This window comes from Labeo rohita, chromosome 10 (genome assembly GCF_022985175.1).
Source record: "Labeo rohita strain BAU-BD-2019 chromosome 10, IGBB_LRoh.1.0, whole genome shotgun sequence".
Taxonomy (NCBI): Eukaryota; Metazoa; Chordata; class Actinopteri; order Cypriniformes; family Cyprinidae; genus Labeo; species Labeo rohita.
The window spans coordinates 26,007,788-26,025,270 of NC_066878.1; the positions used below are offsets into that span (position 1 = coordinate 26,007,788).

At 34.8% G+C, this 17,483-nt stretch overlaps 1 protein-coding gene and 1 long non-coding RNA gene across 3 annotated transcripts in view; one reads left to right on the top strand and one right to left on the bottom strand.

Moving 5' to 3' along the window:
• LOC127171698 (uncharacterized) overlaps nt 1-8,403 on the bottom strand; it is a 21,734-nt gene extending 13,331 nt beyond the window's left edge. For both annotated transcript variants that reach the window (XR_007828555.1, XR_007828554.1), the window contains exons 1-2: nt 8,263-8,403; nt 3,197-3,238 (exon numbers count right to left, since the gene is read on the bottom strand). This is a non-coding gene — a long non-coding RNA (uncharacterized LOC127171698). The remainder of the gene's footprint in view (nt 1-3,196; nt 3,239-8,262) is intronic.
• Nucleotides 8,305-17,362, top strand: gdnfa (glial cell derived neurotrophic factor a). Its single transcript, XM_051120494.1, has 2 exons — nt 8,305-8,491; nt 14,883-17,362. Exons 1-2 carry the CDS (start codon nt 8,305-8,307, stop codon nt 15,419-15,421), a joined length of 726 nt encoding a protein of 241 aa, XP_050976451.1. The 3' UTR covers nt 15,422-17,362.
• Nucleotides 17,363-17,483: the final 121 nt, after the last annotated feature.

Sequence of the window (17,483 nt, forward strand, 5' to 3'; positions counted from 1 at the left end):
AGAAAACGGCCTTAAAGATATATATTGCAGTTAAAATCCACAGGTGCAAATACATAAAAGTGCAAAAGTAAAATCAGGCAAATAACATCAACAAACCCCTCAGTAGAATCCTGCACAATACAGAAAGGAATAAAACTGTAAATTCTGGTGTATGTAAGAGCTGCTGAGGTGGAGAAAAAATGCATTTTGAGAAAACGGCCTTTAAAAAATATATTGTAATTAAAATCGACAGGTGCAATAGATAAAGGGCAAAAGTAAAATCAGGCAAATGATATCAAAAAACCCTCATTAAAATCTTTCACAATATAGAAAGGAATAAAACTGTAAATTCTGGTGTATGTAAGTGCTGCTGAAGTGGAGAAAAAACTCATTTTGAGAAAACGGCCTTTAAAATATGTATTGTAATTAAAATCGACAGACACAAAAAGATAAAGTGCAATAAAATCAGGTGAGTCATATATGAACAAACCCTTCTGTAAAAACCTTCAGAATATAGATATGAATAAAATTGTACATTTTGGTCTTCTTAAGTGCTGTTGAGTGGAGAAACAAAGTAATTTGAGAAAACAACCTTAAAATATTTGTACTGTAACTTATGTCAGACACAAATAGATAAAGTGCAATAATGAAAATGAGGCAAATTATATATGAACAAACCCTTCTGTAAAATCCTTCAGAATATAGATATGAATAGAACTCTACATTTTGGTTTACGTAAGTGCTGCTAAAGTGGAGAAACAAACTCATTTTGAGAGAACAGGCCTTAAAGATATATATTGTAATTAAAATCTACAGGTGCAAATAGACAAAGCGCAAAACTAAAATCTGCCGAATTATATCAAAAAACCTCTCAGTAAAATCATTCAAAATATAGAAAGGAACAAAACTGCACAGTTTAGTGTACGTAAGTGGTGCTGAAGTAGAGAAACAAACTCATTTTGAGAAAATGGCCTTTAAAAATATGCACTGTAACTGAAATCTACAGACACAAACAGATAAAGTCCAAAAATAGAAATGAGGCTAATGATATATGAACAAACCCTTCTGTAAAACCCTTAGAATGTAGATATGAATAATACTGTCAATTTTGGTGTAAGTGCTGCTAAAGTGGAGAAAAACAATTTGCGAAAACGACCCTTAAAGACATATATTGTAATTAAATTCTACAGCCGTAAATAAAAAAACTGCAAAACTAAAATCAGGCTAATGATATCAAGAAACCCCTCAGTAAAATCCTTCACAATACAGAAAGGAATACATCTGTAAATTTTGGTGCATGTAAGTGCTGCTGAAGTGGAGAAATAACTAATTTTGAGAAGATGGCCTTTAAAAATATGTACTGTAATTGAAATCTACAGGCAAAAATAGATACAGTGCAATAATAAAATCAGGTAAGTGATATATGAACAAACCCCTCTGTTAAAACCTTCAGAATATAGATAAGAATGATTGTAAATTGTTGTGTAAGTGCTGCAGAAATGCAAAAACAAACTCATTTTGAAATGTGGCCTTTAAAGACATGCTTTGTAATTAAATCTACAGGTGCAAACGGATAAGTGCAATAATAAAATCAGCTGATGACATATGAACAAGCCCCCTCAGTACAATCCCAGAACATAGAAATGAATAAAATTGTACATTTTAATGTATGTAAGTGCTGCTGAAGTGGAGAAAAATCTAATTTAGAGAAAACGTACTTTAAAGATATGTGTTGTAATTGAATCTGCAGATGCAATTAGATAACATGCAATAAAATAAGCACTTGAAAAAGTGTATTTTGGATGTTTTTTTTTTTTTTTCCATTTAGTCTGAAACAACATGTTATGGAAAGCCAAATAACCCAAAATCTTAAAATTAAAAACAATAATCTGTCTTGCCTTAAACAGGAAATCTTGAACCATTTCTAAAATAAGGCCCAAAATGTACACAACTTACAAAAAAACATCACATAATGTAAATAAGTTGTCACTGAATAAGAATATGCGAATAACTCAATTTTGACAAAAATGTCAGATAGAACCTTGTAATTCTAAGGTGACGATTTCTGTGTTGCATCAAACTATTTGTGACCACCAATACAAGACATTGCAAGCAATAACAACTGGATGCCACATCAGCAGAAGCAGACGATATGCCACCAGGTTTGCAAACACTTCTAATGAAAAGGTGGAATAAAGGTCACGTGACTCAGACATGACAATAACACAGACAGTATTGTTTGAATCAAATGTTCTTCCAAAGACCTCACAATCATGCATGTAAACACATCTCCTGCGAGTCCAGTCCAGTCGTTACTGGGTCATAGTTAGTGTGTACTTTGGTACCTCACCAACACGGCAGATGTTATCGTTGGCGTTCGGCAATAACATTTATTTTATCTAATTGTTTACGGTGTCGAGTCGCGGTAAACGCAGCTATTCTCAATCAGGGAAACACCCATCTCATGCAGTGGCAGTCTGATCTTTGTTCCCCGCACCCTTATGCCTGTAATTCCATTATCCTGTGCATTTCATCCAGTCACTGATCTCTGATTGCTCACGCATGTTTGCCACATTGTCATTCATGTGTCTGACATTCAAGCTGAACCGCGGTTCGGTTTCAAAACCAAGTGAGCTGCACCACCGTCTGCATGGGCACCTAAAATCTAATCATTTATTAAGCATAAGCAATACACAGTACACAATAAAAACTAAGCAAAATGTGATATTTCTAATTATGCTGCAAATGTAAAAAGTATTTTATATTTTTTTTAAGTTATACTTTTTTTTAACATTTTTAAAAATATTTTATTTTCAGTCAAGTAACGAAAACGTTTATTATGGATTTAGTTTTAGCTTTATTTAACTATAATGACCCTGACATGATGCAACTCTCAAAGCACCTTTTTTCATCCTGACTTAACTAGTCTGGCTGTTCACACCTCCAAGTGTCAAAATCACAGTCAATATGTAAAAAAAAAAAAAAAATAAAGTAAAATAAAGTGAGTGTCAGTGCTGCGCTGTGAGAGACAGACTTGCAGAGTGAGAAAATAGATCAATGAAGATCCTAAAGCAGGAGCACTGGGCTTACAGCCAATTATGACAAAATTACTTAAATATAACCACACTCACATATCTAAATGCAGGAGCAAGAGATCGGACTTCACTACGGAACGACGGGATCACAATGTCACAGCTGAAGAACACCGGATACTCACCGTACTTCACGAGCCGAGGCTCCACAGCATCTGCTTGCTGTCCTGCAAACATGAATGCACATTTTAGTTGACAAACATGGTGTCTATTTGGACAGTATATGCATGCATATAAGTTTCCTAGCATATTCTGAAGACTTAAACTGGTTCAAATGTTTGCAAATGTGACCTACTGGGAAACTTTGATTTGCATCATAAAAAAAACAGAGGTTTTATTTGTTAGATTGAAATGCAGAGTGTTCAGAAAGAGCATAAGGACAAACTGGCGGATGGGAAGAGCATAAAAACATGACATTTCTGAGGCGGCATTATGAAAACGCTCTCAACAGAAGGTTAAAAGCGAACACGCTTTATAGGCTCATCCAAGTTCTGAATATTCAACTTAATACCCATTCAAAGAAAGCATGCCGTGTCCTGCCTTTCAGGATTTTAGTGTTGAATTTAAGGGTTAGGCCCTTCGTGTATTATATTACAGATTTCTTTAGGAAATCATAATGACAACCAATGCTTTTACCTTCACAATGCACTAAATCAACAGTCTTGTAGACCCCTTTGAATACATAATACAGGAGAAAGAGAAAACATTAAAAAATTATTTTACATTTTCCACAAAGTTTAATCCCCTTTTAGGTATTTTTGAATATCTATGTAAAATTAGACTACATTGAATATTTGTATATTGCATGCACCTGCATATATCATATATATATATATAGACTCTTTCAAATTATTTACAAAATGAAACACTATCTATTTTTCTTTTAATATAGCTAATGTTCATCGTCAGTTTTTCAGAGATAAAAAAAAAACTCCTTTTTGAACATCCAAGTCCTCATGTTTTACACATGTTTTTCTTATTCGGATGACTCCTAAATCCTTGTATCTGTGCATGGATGTGCTTTCAGGCAGGATGTTTAGAGAGCTTCGCTTTATAATGCCACGCAGCTTTAATTCAATTCAGTTTTTCCAATTCAATTTGTTTGTATAGAGCTCTTCACAATGCAAATTGTTCCAACCAGCTTTACAATGAATAGAGGCTTACAAAGTCCCTCAGGGAAGCCAAAGATGACAGTAGCAAGAAAAACTCCCTAAGATGAGATGATGAGTAGATGAGAAGGAATCTTGGGAGGGACCAAGACCCAACTGGGGAAACCCTCCTCCTCAACTATTTTATACAAAGCATACATGCAAACACACATCTGCTGTCAGTGATTCATTTCTTTACATTGCTTTTTTTTGCCAGTTATTCAGTATCTTGTTGTAAAGAATGAGTGATGCATCTCTGCATCAATTCATTAAATGAATATTACCTTAAAAATGAAAATGAAAATTTGCCTTAAAATGAACATTTACTGAAAATGTTCTCACGTTCAGGTCTTCCAAGATGTAGATGGGTTTATTTCTTCATCAGATTTGGAGAAATGTAGTATTCCATCACTTGCTCACCAATGGATGTGAATGGGTGCCGTCAGAATGAGAGTCCAAACAGCTGATAAAAACATCACAATAGTCCACAAGTAATCAGTCCATCAATTAACATCCTGAGAAGAAAAAAGCTGAAACAAATCCATCATTAAGACGCTTTGAACTAAAATACGAGTCCATAATCCATAATAACGCTTCCTCCAGTGAAAAAGTGGACTGGTCTGAATCAAGAGAGAAATCTGCACACACTGATAAAAATGATTCTGTGGTGTAGTAACTACTAATGTCATTTCTACATTAAAAAGTTAGTTAAGGAAATAGTAAAAAAAAAACAAAAAAAACAAAGTAAATTCTATATTTGTACTGAATTCAAGCTTGTAGATGTTAAAACGTAAATATAAACGTTCGAAAATTAAGTAAAACCTACTCAATTTTTGGTGTTCCCATCATGCACTGGGCATAGATAATTAATAAGGATGATATCTATTGTATAATTTGCTTAGATGTTTTTAAGCAACATGCACTTTAAAAAGCATAGTTTAATTAGGTGTTATATTAAGTAAAATCAAAGTATTGCCAGCTAAAAATTACTCAGACATTTACTAGCCAAGCTAAAGTTACTTATTTTGTTTGTTAAATTTATTTAACTTTGGTAAGTAGATTAGACTTAATTCTACAAGTGAAATCATATATCATTATGTAATATTTACTTAATTTCTCTTATGAATGTTAAGTTCAATAGTAAGTAGATTGTACAGAGCAGTAACAGTAAAATTTACTTAAAATGTGTTACGAAGATTTCTTTTAAGTAAATCCTACAAGTTATTTATTTATTTTTTTTAGTGCAGAACAAACACCGTTTATGAGCCAAAACAGCTCTAAACAAATATGTGGCTGGATTTTGATGTGAGAGACATCAGGAGATGGACTTTTTCACTGGAGAAAGCATTATTTTGGATTACGGACGCGTAATTTAGCATGAAGGTTTAATGAAACTTATTTACGATGAAATGAAAAATGTCTTTATGATGAATTTGTTTCTTACAACCATGCAGCTTTAGGCTTCTTAAGATGTTAACTGATTGGCTAGAGTGGTGTGGATTACTCATGGATTACTGTGATGTTTTTATCAGATGTTTGGACTCTTATTCTGACGGCACCCATTCAGTGCAGAGGATCCATTGGTGAGCAAGTGATAGAATGACACATTTCTACAAATCTAATGAAGAAACAAACTTGCCTATATCTTGGATGCCCTGAAGGTGAGTACATTTTCAGCAAATGTTTATTATTCTGTTCCTTCAAGATCACATTTAGAGGATGAATGGCTTTGTTGCATTTCTCATTGGTATGTAAATGAATGAGTTTGAATGGCCATGCAAGTTTACACATTAACTTTCATGTCCAATCAGAAATATTTAGGATAACGTTAGGGTTAGATGATGTTATTCAGAATGAATTCAGAGCTCCATTTATAATGGCAGACGGATTTTAAAGTCTAAACAAACTGCTGTCACTGATCCTTTGATTTAGTAAAGATGGTTTTAATAAAGACTGTATGACGCAGCTTAATCCAGCGGAATGACACACAAACACAACACTAAACACCACAAACCTCACTTACACAACATTGTGGCCATACCAGATTAATACCACAGTATTTATTACAGAAGAATACCATAGTATTACTATGGAAACAGTGAAAAATCCAAAAGATGTTTACAATGTTTTTTAAGGGCCTTCATGAGGCTCTACTCTAAATAGTTTAGATTTTTTGAGCATTTTATAAGTGTATTTTTCAATTTTGGGATATTTTATAAGACATATACGCATAAGATCATTTAGTGCATCATTTTGCGTATACACAAATCCAGATTTAGCTTACTTATTTTAATGAATGATTTTATATAATTTTTGTAGCTGCTGACAAACAGCTTTGTGCGGATGGAAACAGTGAAGGATGGATGGATCCGAGTTGTGCGAGCATGAGAAAAATGAGGGCGGAGCCCGAGCGTGACGTCAGCGCGCTCGAACCCGTGAGCGTATTTAAACGCGCTCAGAGCCGAGTGGGAGCGTCAAACGCGTTTACACGGACGCGCGAGTGGATCATGAGCGCTGTGTGCTGCTGACAGATATCAGACACACACCATCTGCTGTACAATCGCGCTTCGCTTTCACCTGATCCGTGCGGATATTAACAAACCTTCACCTGGATTTCATCACCTGTGCGTTGCGTTTCGGAGGCAGAATGCGGCGCGCTTCAATAGACACGGGAAACTATTACAGTTAGTTCGGATCCGGATCCGCGTCTTTAGGATCCCGATGTCTTCATCTGAGCCGCGGCTGTTGGTTTTCTCTCACGTTACAGACGCGGCGCGCGGCAGCATCACGGTCAAGCGCGTCGCGTTGCGCACGGCGAGCTGAGCGGCGCGGCGCGTCATTTGGACACTCCGGACACTTCTGGGCGCGCTTCATTGGGATCTAGCGGATAACATGTTGTGAATGAACCTGGATTCGTGATATTTTGAGGATAACGCACGGATTTTTATCCTGTGGATCTTTGGATGTTTCCTGATTTACTGAGAATTTGGCTTTTCTGAAGCTCCGGTCTGTATGGACCCCATTTAAGGTATATTTATATTGTTCTTTTCTGCATATGGACACAACATAGTTTTTCTTAATCTATTAGTACAGTCAATTTTCCATGCACTCTTGAACGTAAATGTTTAAGACGGGTTAATAATTAATTCTAGCAGTAAATATGCTTTGGAAATTAAAAAGTTAGACATTTCATTATATGTTCCTGAGATTCTGGGTTTTATGGTGCACCAAAACATGGATCAGTCTGTATAACCAAATGTTTACCGTGTATTAAACATAAACTGTATATATTGGGACTCCAGCTAAATATAATAAGTTACTGTATGCTTTATAAAACTGTATGCTTTATAAAACACTTCAAATGCACAGTAAACAATATGAAGCAACCTTTAAGAGTTTGTTTACTTCACATCACTATGAGCAACTTTTGAGCACATTTAATAGACTCATTTTAATAGGCAAAATACTTAAGACATAAAAAACATTCTGGGATGTATGCAGCTCTGAGTGTATATATAAAGCAAATGATCTTCTCACTGTATGTCTTTTAAAAAAATATCAAAAAGCTGTTAGTTACATGTAGAAACAGCAGGTTTTAATGAGCAACAATTGGAGCTGTTCAGAGTAAAGCGTCATTTACGGCAATAAAGGGCTATAAAAGTCATTGTAAACATCATTACATTCATGAAACTGTTAGATTTTATTTGCCTTTTTCATCAACAGGAGTTTTGGGATCCGGAATGGGGAAAAACTCTGGCAGAAAACACACATTTTTCTGCTCTGTAATACTGACAGAAATCTGTTCAGCATTAACTGGCCTACAGAACACATTTCACGCAGGGCTCTCTCATCAGAATACTTAATTCTGCACTTTTCGCAATTTACAACACTTTGTGCTGAACGGTTTCCCTCTGGGAATACTTTCAGTAGCGCCGAGTACAAAACAAACACAGCGCTCGTCAAATTAGCACGTGAAAAGTCTCTCAAAGCTTCCTTTTTCCATTCCACGTTTTGTCACTCATGCATGTTGTTGTGCTTTTTACCTTTGCACCGTTGCAGCTTCCCTCAAAGGAACTGAGTCTAAAATGAAGTTATGGGACATTCTAGCCACGTGTTTGTTGCTCCTGAGCTCCGTTTCCGCACGTCCCGTCTTCCACAAGCTGCAGCCATCCAAAAGAGCTGTCGTCCGCAGTGAGACGCCCGCTCTGGACCCCATCATTGACTCCCAACCTGAAACCACTCACCAAAAACAAGCCTCCATGGAGGAACAATGTAAGTCATTGAGCATACAACTCTCAATTTCTTCAATGCACATTACAAATGAGATGTCTATGTAACTGCAATGGAGAACTGCTTTCAATTACTTGCATAGCTGCATGTTGAGCAACACAGATACAGATGCACAACTGTGACAATACGATGGTCAAGAGTACAGTATGTTAACTGAAACATTACCTTGGTAAGCGCTGCATGACCACATGTTTTACGTAACAAACCCCCATCTGTTCAACAGCATGAAAAATCTGAAACCGAAAGCGGTGTTTGGCCTTATAGCACAGAGGATGGGCTTTAAAAGTCACGTTGTTGTATTATAAACCTACTCCAGCTGAACATGACATTCCTCTGCATGGACTGTTTACATTTTAATGCAGTTTTCCAGTCCTGAAGCGTTTCTCACACTTCTTTCTAAGAATGCCGACAGATACTGATGTGACGGGAAAAGCATGAACTATACATTCATTGTGCATTTCTGCAGCTGTTCCAGATGTTTATTAGCAGCCTCGTCTTTTACACAGTAGCCTTCTTGCATCTTGCATCATGGGAACTTTCTAAATTAGAGCATTAACAAGTCAAACTCTGCATGTGGAATGGTTTGCGCTGGACTGACCGAAAATATGCATGCATTTATTTCAAAGTTGGACCCTCCGCCAGACCCTTGCATAATGTAAGGCGTGCTGAAGCTATAGTGAACAACAGACGATGGGAGCTGCAAAAAAAACAAACACATGTTGAATCACTCAGTGACTTGTGTCTTGGGGATTCGATCCCTGCATGCATCAGTGTCTCTAGTCCTCTGAATCGCTCCAAAAAGCACTAAAAGCAGTGAAGAACATGCAGTGCATTGCAGACTTTCAGTCAGATGTTTAATCTGAAGCAAATGAACATGAGGTTTTGAGTGCATGATTGAGATGCATCTTTCTGAATGTTTCTCTGATAGAAAACATGAGTGAAAATTATGGTTTGACATATTGGAACAGACTGTACATTTAACAAAACATTGATTTGCATTAAATAATTTGTGGCGACTCTCTTATGGGATAAAAAAAAAAGGTAATTACAATTCTGAGTTTGCATCTTGCAATTCTGCCATGGAATAAAATATTTAAAAAGTAATCACAACTTCTTAATCACACATTTCTTACATTTTCTTCGCAGTTGCGAGTTTGTATCTCACAAAACCCGACTTTTCTTCTCAGAATTGCAAGTTATGTCAATTACAAGGTACCATCTCACAATTCTGAGTTTATATCTTGTAATTCTGAGATACAAATTCAGAATTGTGAGATATAAAGTCAGAATCGCAAGACAAAGTCAGAATTGTGAGAAAAGTCAGAAGTGAGTGATATGAAGTCAGAACTGTGAGATATTAAGTCAGAAATGCGAGATGAAGTCAGAATTCCGAGATATAAAGTCACAACTGTGATATAAAGTCAGAATTATGAGATATAAGTCAGAATTGTGATATATAGTCAGAATTGCAAAATATTAAGTCAGAATTGTGATATATAGTCAGAATTGCTAAATATTAAGTCAGAATTGCGAGAAAGTCAGAGTTACAAGATATTAAGTCAGAATTGCAAGATATAAAGTCAGAATTGTGAGATATTAAGTCTGAATTGCAAGATAAAGTCAGAATTATGAGATATAAAGTCAGAATTGTGAGATATTAAGTCAGAATTGCAAGATAAAGTCAGAATTATGAGATATAAAGTCAGAATTGTGATATATAGTCAGAATAGCAAAATATTAAGTCAGAAATGCAAGATAAAGTCAGAATTGCAAGATGAAGTCAGAATCCCGAGATATAAAGTCACAACTGTGATATAAAGTCAGAATTATGAGATATAAAGTCAGAATTGTGAGAAAGTCAGTGTTACAAGATATTAAGTCAGAATTGCAAGATATAAAGTCAGAATTGTGAGATATAGAGCCAGAATTGCAAGATAAAGTCAGAATTATGAGATATAAAGTCAGAATTGTGAGATAAGTCAGAATTGTCGGATATAAAGTCCGAATAGCGAGATAAAGTCAGAATTGTGATATATAGTCAGAATTGCAAAATATTAAGTCAGAATTGTGATATTAAGTCAGAATAGCGAGAAAGTCAGAATTGTGAAAAAGTCAGAGTTACAAGATATTAAGTCAGAATTGCAAGATAAAGTCAGAATTATGAGATATAAAATCAGAATTGTGAGATATTAAGTCTGAATTGCAAGATAAAGTCAGAATTGCAAGATAAAGTCAGAATTGTGAGATAAAGTCAGAATTGTGAGATATAAAGTTAGAATTACAAGACAATGTCAGAATTGTGAGATATTAAAGGGGTCATCGGATGCCCATTTTCCACAAGTTGATATGATTCTTTAGGGTCTTAATGAAAAGTCTATAATAAACTTTGGTTAAAAATTCTCAATGGTTTTGTAAAACAACATCCTTTTTACCTTGTCAAAATCAGCTCTGCAAAAATCGTCCTGTTCTGGTCGAGGTTGCTTTAAATGTTAATGAGCTCTGCTCGCCCCGCCCCTCTCTTCTCTCTGTGGAGTGACGAGCCTGTTTACTTTAGCCGCTCAATCGGAGATATTCTTGTCTAACTTACATCCCTGCTCCAGCATCAAAACAATGGAGGTCGGACTGTTACAGCTGATTTAAGGCAGGTCTGAGGTAAGACGCTCATGTCAATCAACTATTGTGGGAGCGGCCTCTGTTGAGGCATCTGAGAACGGCTCGATTTGAAAAAGGGGATATTATTTTTACAGATTAATTAAAAACCACTCCATGGATTTTTATCATTGTAGGGTAGATTTGTACATACACTGCCATACACTGTTCAAACAACATGAAAAAGTGAACTTTGCATCTGATGACCCCTTTAAGAATTGTGAGCTATAAAGTAAGAATTGCAAGATACAAACTCAGAATTTTGAGAAGGAAGTCACAATTGTGAGATAGAAATATTGCAATTACCTTTTTAACTTTTTTATTCCATGGATAAAAACACGCTTCCACAGAACTAAGACGCGTACTTGTCTCAAAACAGATTGACCTGTCCATTTAAACTGGCGTTAAATGTGAATGTGCCCGTTTATCCATTGTTCATTCATCCCGTGATGCACAAAAATGCTTTCTATGTAGGCAGCACAGAGATTTGAGACGCAGCCAGCATTTGTCAGATTCATTTGATGCCGCCCTAGATCATGTAACCAACTGGGTTACACAAATGACACCAGCGCAAAGGTTACTCGAGTCTGGCACCGCTCATCACGCCTGCTACTCAGACACAGTTAAAGCTCATACAAACTTCTCAAGCAAGACTAATTTCCCAGAGCATCTGAATTATCTCAGTCCAACAGAAGATACTTCACTTTACCTGCCATATGGTGCATCTGTAACACAAAACAAGTTCATGCATGCTAGATGCGCTGTAAGTGATATTTGCATGGAACAGCAGGCATGAAAATCACTGAAACTGGTTTTGAGAGTTTATGTCTGCTAGTTTGCAATTGGCATTAAAAGCACTCTGTCCTAATTTGACAAGTAAACAGAGATGCATGACATGTCATTTGCATGTTTTCTGTCACATTATACTGTATTTCTCATAGCTGCTTGTTTCTGAATTCTTTATGAACAGCTCACATTAGTTGCTTTCTGTTACAATTCAAGTCTGGCGAAACGACTAATGTAAGTCGCTTACAGCATCTGCATGAGCCAAAACTGAAAATCTGCTGAAAATGTGCTCACCCTCAGGCCATCCACGATGTAGATGCATTTGTTTCTTCATCAGATTTGCAAAAATGTATGCTTGTAAGAAACAAATCTACCTTTAAGACAGTTTTAACTAAAATCCATAATCCATAATAAAGCCTCCTCCAGTGAAAAAGTGGTCTGGTCTGAATCAGGGAGAAATCTGCACAGTTTACAAGCCAAAACAGATTTAAACTGTGGATTTTGATGTGAGACAACAACAGGAGATGAACCTTTGCACTGCAGGACGTGTTATTATGGACTCGTATTTTAGTCGGAAGCAACAGTTTGAAGTTAAAAATGTCTTAATGACAGACTTGTTTCTCATAAACACACAGGCTTTGTCTTCTCAAGATGTTAACTGATGTATTGGAGTGGTGTGGAATACTTGTGGATTATTGTGATGTTTTTATCATCTGTTTGGACTCTCGTTCTGACGGCACCCATTCACCTCCATTGGTGAGCAAGTGATGTAATGCTACATTTCTCCAAATGTGATTAAGAAACAGTTTCAAATGCATCTTGGATGGCCTGAGGGTGTGTAAATGTTCAATTTGTATTATCTTAATCTCATGTAAGTGGGAATCAGTGAAACATTTAGCAAAATTACTTCTAATTTCTTTAAGGTTAAATCATTTTCAATGAGGAAAATAGGCCAGAGCACGATAAGCAGCATGTACATACCATAATTGTTGCAGGGCTTTTCCAAGAACTGTGACACGGTCGGACTATTGGGTTGATTGTAGAGCGAGTGAACTTTGAGTTCTGACTGTAATGAAATCATGGTGCATTACATGCAGATCAAACGTGTGCTTGCTTTTGTTTAAGACGAGAGTGGCGTGCATGTTTCGAGTTTGCGGTTGAGCAGATGTATTTCTGCTGTACCTCAATGTCATGATCTATAAGATTTTCCATCGCAGTCCTGACATGAAAACGGTCCGTCCAGTGATGGGCGAGATCCCGTGAGTCATGGGCTGTTGCTTGTGATGGTCGATAGTGACACATAAACACTGTCTCATATACAGTGTGGTCCAAACGTCTGACCGCATACTGAGGATCTGCAGGGCAGAATGTCATTTCAACCTGGAAACAAAAAATGTATCAAACAAGTATTTCACATTGTAGTTCACTAATCAAATGAGAAAATTCATATCAGTGTTATTTTATCATTAAGATATAATATTGTAGTATTTATCATATTTTAAATTAGTTTTTATTTTTTCCCTTGTATTTTTTTTTTTTTTTTTTTTTTTTTAAATATGTCTGTTTATTTATTTTTTTTTATTTCAGTTCAAGTTTTAGTAATGTTGTCTTTGTTGGCTTTATTGTTTTGAACTATTTAGTTTTTTTTTACTATTCTTTTTAAATGTCTATGTTTTAGTAAAACAAAAATTATTATTATTATTTTTTTTTTTAAATATGTCTATTTAGTTTTTACTTTATTTCAGTTTTAGTTTAAGTAATTTAGTTTTGTGTCCGTTTTGTTTTTATTATTTTTTTATTGTTTTAGTAATTTTGTTGCATTTTTGTTGGCCTTATTTTTTTTTTTTTAAATGTCTACGTAGATTTTATTATTTTTATTTCAGTTGATTTTTTTTTTAAACTTTAATTTTGTGTTTTTGTCATTTTTATTAGTTTTGCATGTTAGTTTTTTTCAGTTTATAGTATCATTAATATAGTATTGTAGTAGTTATTCATATTTGAATTAGTTTTTATATTTTCCATGTAATTCTTTCTGTTTTTGCTGTTGTTGTTATTTAATATTTTTTTTTAGTTTTTATTATTTTTATTTCAGTTCTAGTAAGTTTGTTGTGTTTTTGTGATTACTATTTTTTAATGTCTATGTTTTATTAAAACTATAATTTTGTTTTTGTTGGTTTAATTACTTTTTTTTTTTAAAATGTCTATTTAGTTTTTTATTATTATTATTATTTGTTTTATTTATATTATTTTATTTCCATTTTAGTTTAGCTTAGTAATTTAGTTTTGAGTCTGTTTAGTTTTTATTATTTTTTAGTTTTCGTATTAATTTTTATTTCGTAATTTTGTTGTTTTATCATTTGTATGTCTATATTTTTATGTAAGTTTTAGTAATTTTGTTGTATTTTTGTTGGCTTTATTGTTTTTTTAATGTCTATGTAGATTTTATTATTTTTATTTCAGTTTTAGTAAAACTTTAATTTTGTGTTTTTGTAATTTTTATTAGTTTTACATGTCTATACTTTTTATTTTTGTTGTTTTTATTAACGTTTTTTGAACATGTCTATTCAGTTTGTTTTTTAGTTTTAGTAATTTTACAGATTTTGTCACATTTTTGTAATTTTTTACATTTGTTTTTTAATGTGCATTTAGTTTGAGTTTTAGTAATTTTAGTACTTAAACTAAAAATTATAAATGGAGCCTAAAGTGAAATATTTACTAAAAGTATACCTGAACATTTTTTTATATTTTATTTTATTATTTCAAAGTATATCTATTTCTATATAGTTTTTGAATTATTTAAAATTAAAATGAATTTTTGTCATTTAGCAGATGCTTTTATCCAAAAACAAAAGAGAAACAGACACAAAAATGCACAAACTGTCACCATCCATGATTAATGAAATCATAAAGCTGATGTTTCTTGTTCTGTCTCTTGAAGATGACATGAACGGCCTTTACCCGGAGCAGTTCGAGAGCGTAATGGACTTCATCGAAGCCACAATCGGCCGACTGCGCCGGTCCTCCGACATGGACGTGGACTCGCCAAGCAAGCGGGACAGGGGCCGCCAGAAAGGAGCAACAGACACAGAGCGGGGCGGACGGGGACGAGGAGACCGGAAGAGAGGTCGCGGACGAGGCGGCGGAGGCCGAAAGGAAAGCCGAGATGACAGGGTCAAAGGTCACGGGCGTGGGTGCCTGCTGAAAGAGATCCACCTGAACGTCACAGACCTGGGCTTGGGTTACAGGACCAAAGAGGAGCTGATCTTCCGCTACTGCAGTGGCCCGTGTTTCGACGCCGAGACCAACTACGACAAGATCCTCAACAACCTCACCCACAACAAGAAGCTGGACAAGGAAACGCCGTCTCGGACTTGCTGTCGGCCCATCGCGTTCGACGACGACATCTCGTTCCTGGACGACAGCTTGGAATACCACACGCTGAAGAAGCATTCGGCTAAAAAGTGCGCTTGCGTTTGACGGGCGAAACCGGAGCGAAACGCTTCAGACTGGGCCGCAAGACTCTCGCAAAGAGATCCCAGATATATTCAGTATTCACTTTGTTACCAAACCACATAACTGACAGCGTTTATCCAGCAACAAACATGGTGGAATAAGGGAACGTGACGCGCCTGCAGTGGATTATCACGTTTACACTGAGAGAGCCACGACGACAGACTCCAGATCTTTAATATCCAGAAAGCTATCTATATATATAGTATATATGAAAATGTATTTATTGAGATTTAATTAAGTTATTGTTATTTATTGCAATCCAGTGTATTAGAGTGTTTGTTTCTCTTATTTATTTAAGGAGGGGGGTTTTGTTCTCTATCTTGGATGGTGCCAAATTTGAGCATGCGTTTTTAAAGAAACCGTTCACAATTCGTCATTTACTCAAGCTCGTGTCGTTCCAAGGACGTGTGACTTGCTTGTGTGAAACACAAAATGAGACATTAAGGTGCGACAGGGTTTTTTTGCTTACCAAATTTTACTGAAATTTCGCTTATCTTAAACTCAAATATTATGCACAGATCTAAAAATAATTATATATTATATATGCAAAAAAACAACAACAAAATCTTTTTTTATTTCTAAAATTTTTTGTAAAATTAATAATATTTCATATTAAAAGTATGAAGTCAAATGGTTAATTTGCATGAAAAACAGACCCAAATTTAAGATGTTATTCACTGCAAATCTCTCAAATCTCATGGTCAAATATGCAGGGCAGATGTTTTTTTTTTTTTTTTTTTGTTTTGTTTTTTTTATATTAATAATATTTTTTAGTAAAATATATTAGAAAAAAACTAGAAATTTAAAAATGTATTTTCTAATATGTTTTACTAGAAAAATATATAAGTATCTAATCAATACATTGTTCTATATGTTCTCTTTTTTCTATATTTTTGTTTTGTTTGACATTTGGTTTTTCTAGTAAAATATATTTTAAAAAACTAGAAAAAAGTTCTAGTTTTTTTCTAATATACTTCACTAGAAAAAAAATATTTTCTATTATTGTTACTAGAAAAAAGATATATTGTTTTATATTTTCTCTTTTTTCCTATTTTTATTTTTTCTAATATTAATAATATTTTTTCTAGTAAAATATATTAGAAAAAAATGGAATATATATATATATACAAACAATAATGTTGATGTTTTATATCTGAGCACATTTTATTTGATATTGTTAATATATATTTGTATATTAATTATTTTATATAGTGCAGCAATATATAAAACATAGCTCACATAGAAATCACTTTATTTTAAAAATTACACAACCAACTTAAACCCTTTGCAAATCTGCAGGGGGAAATCTATCACCCCATGCATGCAATTCCTAATTAAAACGTAAATTTTGCCTACAAAAATTCGCCAAACACTAAATGTGACTGTAGCCTTTAGGCAGATGTTAGGAGATCCTGGTTTCCATTCAATGAAAGTAGATTGGGATTTATATGGTTTCATTTAGTACTGTAAAAAAATACTGAATATAAGTCTTCTGAAGTCACATGATTGATATGAGGAAGCGACCCAAATTTAAGACGTTTTTCACAGCAATTCTCATGGTCTCAATAGAAAAAAATGTTACATACAGACTCATTGTGCAGTGTATGACAACTTCAAAGCCAAACATCAGTGAATTTTGCTGAACGCAATGGGACCAGTGTGAAAAATGCATGAGATTTGAGAGCCACTGTTCATTTAGTTAACAAACAGCAACTTAAATTTGTGTGTGTTCCTTGAGAACACATGGAAAATAATGCAAAAGTCATGTTTGAGAAAGTCACTTTGCATTAGATCTCCTTTCGTATTTGACAGAAGAAGGTCAAATGGGTTTGGAACGACGCAAGCTTGAGTAAATCGGAGAGAATCTTTAGATGAATGACAGAAAAGCAGATAATTACGTCCCATCCGTGACGTTCGGCCCCATGCAGTCAGGGACGGAAAAGCTGCGTCTTCGGTCTCAGCTCCACCAGACAGTCTGCCGTTGTTTCCTACAACAAAAGAACAGATAATAAGCGGGCAGAGGACC

Excerpts from the sequence above, each read along its gene's own strand:
- gdnfa (XM_051120494.1), top strand. The coding sequence starts at position 8,305 with ATGAAGTTATGGGACATTCTAGCCACGTGTTTGTTGCTCCTGAGCTCC. Across the intron at positions 8,492-14,882 it reads AGCCTCCATGGAGGAACAAT|ATGACATGAACGGCCTTTAC; the intron begins GTAAGTCATTGA and ends TGTCTCTTGAAG.